Here is a 9,785-nt window from a genome sequence, read left to right as displayed (position 1 = left end):
GGCCCGGCGCCGCCGACCCGGCCTCGCTGCCGCCCGGGGACGCGCAGCTCATCGCCATCATCGTGGAGCAGCTCAAGAGCCGCGGCCTGTTCGACGGCTTCCGCCGCGACTGCCTGGCCGACGTGGACACCAAGGTAGCGCCGCGGGGGCCGGCAGCGGGAGCGGGAGCGGGGGGGCCTCGGTTCCCGGCGCCGCCCCCAGCCCCGGGCAGGCCCAGCGGCACCGCGCGCCGCAGCTGCAGTGTCTGCCCGTCCGCGCCGCCACGGGCACCTGTCCGACAAGGGGGTCTTCTGGCTCGCCATATACAGGGACATCTCACAGCGGAGGCAGAGGCACAGAGCAGGCCTGGGCTTTCCTTTTCTGATCCCAGCCGTGTTAGAAGAGGTTCTCCTGTAAGAACACCAGCTGCCTCTCCTGCTACTTTCAAAGAAAATTCCTGCAATTTCCAAAACAAGCATTTATCCGTTCCTTTTTGAGTCCTTTCCTTCTGGAGATGCTCCCAGACTATGGACAGAACCAGATTTTTTCATCGGTCGCAACACGAGCTCTTAAACATCCATTGCTAACCTTGAAGTTGGCGTGTTCACAGTTGCCCTGTCAAAATTCAACTTTGGTTTTACTTCCTGAGACTTCTCCTGAGCTTTCAAGCAGTCCTGCTCTTCAGGAACCTGCAATCATCCCAGGCCCCCTTGGCAGACCTAGCAAAGCCATTACTGAAGCTATCGGGTCATCTGCACAAACAGAGCAGCCATAGGTCAGAACAATTTTGTCAGGATAGATCTACCTAGCACTTGATCTTGCTGCCCAGGACAGACCACCGCACCTTTCTCATCAGCACTTTCAATTATCATCTCATATATGTATCAAATTGCAAAATCCAAATGTTGCCACTCCCTTGTCCTTCCTGGTGCAATACCAGGAGCTGGATGGGCCTACATATAAAAGGTATAAATCAGCATACATTAATATGTCATCAGTATAAATCAGTAATACCGATTTGTTAATTCCAACTAACAGGAATTGAACAAGATTTCCACTAGCAAACCCCCCAAATTCTTAACCTCTATGTTAGTGTCACAGAAGCAAATAATGAATTTCTTTCTTAGTGCCACTGTTAGACAGTTTCCTAGGACTTATGTGGTAGAGGGGTTTCCAGACAACAAGAACTCTGCTTAAACAACTCCTGTCTGCCCAAACAGTTTGCATTTCACTAAGTGATACTACGAGCAGACAGCAGCATTAAAACAAATCTATCCAGCTATTTCAGTTATTATAATAGTACAGTCTCAAACTGTTCTGTGCAATTACCAGTTGTGTTCTTGGGCAAAACAAGCCTACCTTTGTTCTGAAAGCACAGGGATGGGGAGTATAGACAACAGAACAGTAGCACAGATCACAAAAGAGGTACTATGAAGGATTCTGGCAGGGGATTGTTTTGAAATTTTAGCTAACTGGATTTTTTTTTTTTTTTAAGCCAGCCTATCAAAATTTGAGGCAGAAAGTGGACAACTTTGTATCTACCCATCTGGACAAACAAGAATGGAATCCAACAATGAACAAAAACCAGTTACGAAATGGGCTAAGACAAAGTGTGATTCAGTAAGTAAGCAACGTTCTGTAAACTGAGAGTGATGCTATTTGACAAATAATATATATATCACCTAGGCAGATAAGAATTTGCATAGTTGAATTTCTCACAACACTTTTTACTGTGCTCTCTTGAAGTTCATTACAACAGCAGATGCAGTCTTAACCCTCACTTAAAATGCTTATATTACTGTTTTACCTGAAACTTGTAGTTTTCATGAGTTGGGTAGCATGGTGCTCATATGCACTATCCAGTCAAGTTATTGCCACAAATAGCCAACGCTGCCTGCTAGCAAAACTGTACCTGATGTGTTCAGCTGAATAGCCTTGGTCTTTATTTTCAGAAAAAAAGAGCTTATCTCACTTAAAGAAAAATCCCTGAAGATTCCAAAACTTGCTTAAGGAGACCTCCATCCACTAGCAGGCAGCAATCAGACTGGACTAGCCTGGTCTCAGGGAGCAGGGGATAGCTTTTGTACAGCTGTTTAAGATACTACACTTCCAGCATGACTGGAAAGCCAGCTTGAACTGTGCTGTGCCAGCAAGAACTAAAGGTCACAGGTAAAAACAGAGTAAAGCTGGGGGAGAGGGGCAGTAGGGAACTCGATAATGGCATTTATGCTCATAAGGAAAGTTATTAGAGTGTCTTGCACACAGGATGAAAATGTATTTCAGAGCACTCAATAGAAACTGTAAATTATTAGCATGTAGCATTAGTTCCAGGGTTTAATTTGTAATCTGAGAAGGAGTTGTCTGCTGGAAGTACAGAATTTCCTGTCTTGTCTTGAAGTCCTTGAAATGTCTTTGTCACTTAATGCTTCCTCTTTCACTTCATGTTACTCTACAACTAGAATGAAACAGCAACTGAAAAATTTTGTATCAGGGAGCCTGTAATTAAACAAACAAAGTGCTCACTTCATGTAGGCTGTTAGCATAAGGAATAGTCACACAGTATTGGGGAGTTTGAAGAGTCCATCTCGCTGTGGTAGCTGAAGGACTGAGCAATGAAGTGCGTCGAGATGTGTACGTGGATAACTGGCCTTCGCTGGATGTGCATATACATGTGCTTTTACTTGAGTGGACGTGGTGTGGAATGACCATGCACACAGTCGCTCACCAACATTCATGGCCTTGTTAGTCTTGTGGCTACTTTTCCAAATGCTAGGCAATGTCTCCATTTCCTGTCCCCTGCTCTCTTGCAGACATGACTTAAGCCTGCTAGACTGCCTGTGCCCCATAATCCAGGAGTCTGACGCAGCCCCTGAAGCAATAAGTCACTTCAATTACTAGTGCTCAGTTCCAGAAACTTTGCTGTGTGCTACATGTGCTTGTTTTCTTAATTAATACCCATGTGTCTAGACTAGCAGTTATAAGGCATGAGTGACAGTAATGTTATTGGGGGGAAGGCCTTTTCTCCCTTGAGTCAGCCCAGAAAAAGACTCTGTTCTCACCTGCCCTCCTGCTCAGAATAGTTTGTTTCCCTTGTTTGTGCTCAAGCGTGTTTGCTTTCATGCTGACCTCATTTCCGCAGGAGCCCTATTAAAGTGGCTCTTGTCCAACGTGTCATTTAAGTACCTGGGAGACCAGATGTCAGTTGTTAATTCTGTAGGGAGAACTGAAAGGGAGTGGGGGGAATAGGTGATTGAAACAACTCCCTGTTAAGGATCTACTGAGTGGACTGCAGTTTTCACCATGTTAATGCTAATTGCAGTTGACAGGAGGGCTCTGGAGAATTCCTGGAGGAGATTGGGGAGAAGTTGTTCGGAGGAGCTGAATGACTCCTTTGTCTTTGTCTAAGGTCAGGAATGCTGGAAGCTGGAGTGGACAGAATTATTTCTCAGGTGGTGGATCCAAAACTAAACCACATCTTCAGGCCCCAGATAGAGAAGGCGATTCATGAGTTTTTGGCTGCACAAAAGAAGGAGGAAAGTGTGCCAGCTCCTCCACCAGAGCCTGAGAATAAGGATCCTCCTGCTCCATCCCAGGATGCGTCCTAAAGGTCTTGTATCTATGCACTTACTACTTACAGTTTTCATGTACCTCATCTCTGTAGTTTCTATAATGTAAGATGGAAAAGGCATTGTATTCCTCCTGGCTTGACAGGGAGGACACTTTGATCATCAGCATGCTGTCAGTGTCAGAAGTCATCTGAGCTGCTTCCACTTAAGTGTCTGCTAAAAATATATTGGGATTGAAGACATGGGTATGATGTAAAACAGCTATCAAGGAACACTGTGGACTCTGCCAGTGCTGGTTTTGGATCAGGTCAAAAGGCCTTTTATTCCTGTAAAAGCAGGTTCCAGCAGTGATCAACATGGAATTGGCTGGGTAGCTTTCAGAACAATATCAAATGGATTAAAAATAAATATATATCCTGTACTGAAATACAGCTGAAAGTGGAGTGGTGAAAAGTTATCATGCCTTAGCATTGAAAGTTAGTTATCTCTTCCTTAGAACATGAACTGGAGTGTTGAATTGTTAGTGACTAAAATATTCACTGCTCAGCTAATGTCCCTGGGAGTGAATAACTGTTTCACTGCAAATTGACTGGTTTAAATAGAACAACCTATATCTTTCCAGCTGAAAGGACTGAGGGTGCCTTTGTTGGAAACAAGTTCATTCTGGCTTTTGTGATTAAAATAACTCAAGGGGCCTCATGGGGCTGTAATGGCTACTGTGTCTTAATACAAATGACTATGTACCCCATCTCTGCTAAGGCCCTGTATATTAATGTTGATTTGACTATTGAGGCATGTGTGTGCATTATTAAAGAACCAGTGTCTTGATAGGAAAATTTAAATCTGCCACTTTCCTGGTGAATTTTAAACTATAGTGCATGAAGAGAAGTTAATTGTGAATTGTTTTCTCTACTAGTGCTTTCTGAAAGCAAAAATTTTCTCACAGTCTACAGCTGATTATTAAGGAGGCAGTAAGTAACTGACTGTAGCTGTTCTTATGCTTGGAATGATACAGCAATTAGCATGATTTTTAACTTAACAATAGAAGTTAAAGAGCCTGTAGTGTCATCCTGAGTAATGTAGTCCTTAATGCTTTGCTACACCTTTGCATTTGTCTGGTTTAAATAGTTTAAAGTCCATTAGTAACTTGCAGCTAAGTGCAGCTGTTAGTTAATATATTCTAATATATTCTCTATTCAGATGCATTTACTCTTGAAGATACCATCCTATAAACTCTCTTTTCTCTTGCAGTGAGTTCCTGATCCTAAGCAGCTGCAGTTGCAAAATAGACGCCCTGTTAGATTGGCAATGGATTATTTATTCCATTTGGTACAGGACTGCTGTCTGCCAAAGATGATTAACTTTGTCAGACCGACAGGAAAGCATCAGTGAAATTCATATGCACCCGGAGTCCTGCACATGGAGGGACAGCCTAAACGTGAAGATATCTTTGCTATTTTTAACAAAGTGCAGCATATATTCTTAATCATGCCTTCAGGCAAGGGGATGGGAAGAAAAAGGGAATCATCATGTTTGGAGGGAGTAGGGAAGTGGTTTGAGATGATACTGGACTTGGGAGCAGGAAGAGAAGTAGGAAGTTTGGCAGGGAGGGGTAGTCTCTTGGAGACTATGCAAGAGTCATGAGACTTACTTTGATATAGGCCAGATGGGAGGAAGCATCATATGCCTCTGCTGCATAATGCAGCATTGAGTATTTGGTGCCAAGTTAGATGCAACTCATTGCACTGCCTGCTGTAGAAATACATTTCTTGCTTAAAACTGGAAAGAACACTTCAGGGTCAATTAACCAGATAACTATTTCTGTTGCATTGCAGGAAAATGTTTACAGTTAGCTATGACTATAGCTGATTTAATTTGTATTTCCCAGGTGACTCTGGGAAGCAAAGGGCACCAGAGTAGGTGATCAGTTTCAAACTTCTCTCTTTCAACTTGAAAGACTACTTTCCCATGAAATTTCTCAGGTGCCTCCTAGTGGAAACTGCCCTATGCTTTCAGCTTGAATGCATGCAGTGTCCTCTGGATGACCATCAAGTAGAGAATGTGATCAAGTATTCTGCCAGCAAATGTCCAGACCTTTTGCAATAAAAAGACTTCAAAAAGTATCTCTGACTCCCAGCTTTTTCAGAATTCTTTTCTTTAAAAAAAAAAAAAAAAAAAAATAAATTAAAAAAAAGACAACAAAGCAAAGACAGACAACAAGAACACAAAAAAAAAAAAAAAAAAAAAAAAAAGCTTTTTAAAAAAACTCAGAGTCCCAATTCCTGGAACCCTGATTAAACTCTGTGAGATCACAATTCCTAGATTAATCCAGCTCTGACAACACAGGGTTTTTTAGCAGAAGGTTGTTAAATAAGATGGATATCACCAGTTCTCTCCAAGAACTGAACTGACCTTACATCACATCATTTGTGTCTTACCCAGTATAAATCCTGAGTGCAAGTTCAGTCTGATGCTCTTGATAGTGAAGGCATGTTCAGCCTTGTAAAAACAATGCACTTTTGGCTAGAGGCTAAAGCTATTCTATTTTTTCCTTTCCTGACCACAGCCTTTTAAGAAGCTAATAACTGCATGTCATTGAATAACACTTCAGCATTGTTTGAATCCTTGCTATTAATGGGCTACGTATCTCAACTACAGCCTTATCCATAGAACTTGTATGTGGACAGAGACAAGTCCAGCTAGACTCTATTGCCTTTCCAAAACAGGTAGTTTGTAGGGAATACTGTGATTTAACCTTGTACCTATATGCTAAGTTACTTTGCTTAGTACCTCTTCTATGCAGAAGCGGAGATGACAGAACATCTGAAATGTGGTGCTGTAAGCCCTTGAGAAGAGACCTCTGAACTTCACCACTGCAGTAGGTTTTCAGTCTGTTCAGTGCTGTATAGTCTTGCTGATACATGATTCTTCCATCAGTATTCTCATCCCTTTTAAGTGTTCCTCTGTAATCCTGCTCAGAATGGTAACTTAAATATCTATACCTTTTAGTGATAGCTGGATTGGCCACAACCTTCCCAAAATTTTTGAAAAATCTGCATTTCATGATTTTGTGGCTTGACTCTCAACTGTTTGTATAAAATCTATGTTCCTGCTACAAAACAGGACAAGGAGTATGTGAGGAAAGGGCTCTCTTCTGCATGTTGATTTGGTGGTTAGAGACTGCTCTCCAAATCAATAGTAGGTATTTTCCCTTAAGGTCTTAAGGGCAACTCTTGGCAGGAAAAGATTTCATCTTTTCACCTCCTGGTAGGGTGTCTTGACCACTTTTTGAAACTGAGCCATTTATGCAGGAGAAAAAAAAAAGTTAAAGAGGCTAGAAAGAGAGCAAGTGGAAAGGAGCCTAGCTCTGCCTAGACAAAGTCTGGATTACAGTAGTAGTAGTTAGGGAATAAGGACCACAGTTCAGTCTTAAAGTAGACCTGGAATTGTTGCCATGAGGAGGGAAGCTGAACCTATGTTTCCTACTTCTGGACAAGTGCTTTAGCTGCTGTATGAAGCAGATTCTTTCAGCCCCTATTTTTGAAAGGTTCTTCACTGTTCACCCCTCCAGTGGGGTGCTGTGTTAAATTCGGAACACTAACCCTGTTCCCACTGCACTGTATATGTAGGGCTACATCTTTAGTTGCTCTAGGCCTATGCACGGTGCATGACTGCAAGTATGGGAACTTTCAGATCGGAACTGAGATACCTAATGAGATTAGGCAGCTGCTCCACTTTTTGGATCATAGTGTTAAACTTTAGGGCTCTAAAATCCTTTTTTGGATCAAATCCTTGGAATTAACAAACCTTGGAAACATGCCTTACCTCTGAGGGGACACTGAGAAAAAACACCAGGCTCTCATCATAAGGGAGTGGTAGGTAGTGTCCTTTGATATAAACATTAGACCTTGGCAACTGCTGGAGGCATGATTCCAGTCTTAATAGCTCCAAGATATTATGTTCTGGCATGATGATTTCTATAATAACTTTTGGATACAAAACAGTACCTACAGTAAGAGTGAAATTGTTCCCTTTTTAGTATGATGCCAGACTAAAATTAACATATTAGCCAGTTTACATCACTGTGCTGAATATGTTAAATACAGTCAAAACTGTGCAATAATGCTCACTTTGCTTCCCCCTACACACATGCACCTCACAGTCAACAGTAGAGATGATATTGCTAGCGGTCCCTGGCCTGCCAGGTCCAATTTGACCATTGCATTGTCTGACTTTTACCAGATACACTGCTAAATTTGCTCAAGGAGCAAGCAGAAACGGCAAAAGAGTGTGGCTAGCTTGACAAGTCTAAGACACTTGAGTAATTCAAGAAGTAATTAGATGCCTTTGTGGAGCTGAACAGTACATTAGGAGGACGAGTCTCAGTGGATCAAACAGGCCTTTTCTTTCCCATAGTGCTTCTCAGATTCAAGTTGACTGTTCCTGTTTCCTGGACAGTCATTTAATATCTCAAATTTGCTTTCTCAGATGATTACATTAATACCTTTAATTGGTTTCAGGAAATTGCAGCATTTCTTCATCTGATACATTAATAATGTGAAGGAGCTTAAAAGATTTTCTCCCTTCTTGGCTTTCGCCTGTCCTGACCACATGTATTTGCTTCTGCTGAGTCACAAGAGACCAGCTGCAGGTTAAAGAAAATACGCAGGGCGTTTGAGTTGCATTCTTGGAAAACCAGCCTTGCCACTCAGTGGCTGCTCTGCCCTGTGGAAATACCAGACTCCAAAGCCTGTGAGAACCAGCCTGGCTCAGTTGGTAGGTACTAGATTGGGAACAAGGAGGTGCGAGATCTCTGTTGGGTCCTGCTAGCCAGTCATGGCTGTGGCAAGTTGTTTCACCTGTTTGCCTGCCTGCCTGTAAAGTGAGGATAACTATACCCTCCTACATGAGTCCAGGGGTGGGGAGGGACTCAGATGTCATACTTAAGGCCCAATATAATAAAAACACAGAATGAAAGGAACAGTGTGATAGAAGCCTGAGACAAAGAATTGAGAGGTGAACTGGAAAGTAAAGTAGATGTAGTCTCTCTTGCCTAATTCATAGTCCCACTAATTAAGCTAGATGAAAACTTCAGCTTGAACAGGCTTTTTAAGAATTCCTTCCCCATTTTCTGAAATGCTTTTGGTATTTCCCAATTCACTCATGCTGCCTTGGAAGCAAGCCAACATACATATGTATGTACATATACATACACACACCTGTATGTATAACATAATTGTTATGCCACATAATGAGAGGCAAAAAGAGAAATATCTTAGAAATCAGTATGAGTCAAGCTGCAAGATCTGAACTCCTCAGCACTCCTTAGCTTCTAAGCTTTTAAGCTACTTCAAACAAGGCCAAATGAAATTCAGATATGGGTCCTAATCTAAACGTGACAGTCAATGCCCTTTTCTAGCTGGAAGATTTCTATTCTGAAATTCAGTAATGCCTAGTGTACAAGGACATTCAGTTTAGAAGACAACTTACTTTCCTCCTGTGCCCCCAGTAAAGGGAAATTGTAGTTTCACATTCTTGAGAAAACTAGTTAAGAACCTGCAGCCCAAAAAAACCTGCAACATTAATTTACAACTGTTTCCAAATCTGCAAGTACCAGAAGCTGAATTATTTTTTCAAATCCATCCCATTCAAAGATTCCCTTCCTCCATGTCTCTTTTGGAAAACTTAAACAAGCTCTGAAGCTGGAGGTAGCCACATGAATCAAAGATGAAACTAAAATGAACATGAAGCTACTCTTGACTCTGCTCAAGATTTCTTTTTGAGACCTCGACTATATTCCTTCATAGCTTTGTGTCTTAATATGCCATCTATAAAATAAAGGAAACCCTAGTAATTCTCCCAAAAGTAATGGGATCCCTAATTCACTAGTACTTATGAGATCATCTTGGAGTACAGAAAAAGAAGTTGGTACAAGAATTTATACTACAGCCTTTTTTGTGTTTATTGGTATACATTCATTCAGTATATGTATATGTCAGTAAGCTGTGTTATACTACACAAATTTTAATGATTAGGCGTTATAGCTGAAATCCTATGGAATCTTCTTGAAATCCACATCCTGCAGGCCAGACTAGGGGTTTTAGTTATGCCATTCATTGTCAAAGTGTAACTACAGAATTAGAAGCAGACAGATTGAACAATGCAACCCAGTTACTCAACCCCTATAAAAGAAAAAAGATCCCAAACCTATCTAGAAGGATTGCATTACTGATTACATTA

The 9,785-nt window shown here is 41.7% G+C and overlaps 1 protein-coding gene across 1 annotated transcript; it reads left to right on the top strand.

Annotated features, from left to right (window-relative positions):
• Positions 1 to 5: 5 nt before the first annotated feature.
• On the top strand, positions 6 to 5,668 carry BOD1 (biorientation of chromosomes in cell division 1; the record flags this gene model as incomplete). Its single annotated transcript, XM_026063553.1, has 4 exons — positions 6 to 134; positions 1,475 to 1,599; positions 3,386 to 3,586; positions 4,797 to 5,668. Coding segments are annotated over 3 exons (453 nt in total), but the record flags the coding sequence as incomplete, so codon positions are not given.
• Between the last annotated feature and the right edge of the window lie 4,117 nt (positions 5,669 to 9,785).

Source organism: Apteryx rowi, unplaced genomic scaffold (assembly GCF_003343035.1).
Source record: "Apteryx rowi isolate R43461 unplaced genomic scaffold, aptRow1 scaffold_2, whole genome shotgun sequence".
NCBI classification, from domain to species: domain Eukaryota; kingdom Metazoa; phylum Chordata; class Aves; order Apterygiformes; family Apterygidae; genus Apteryx; species Apteryx rowi.
Note: the sequence above shows the minus strand (reverse complement) of the source record. Positions and strands in the feature narration are given on the sequence as shown.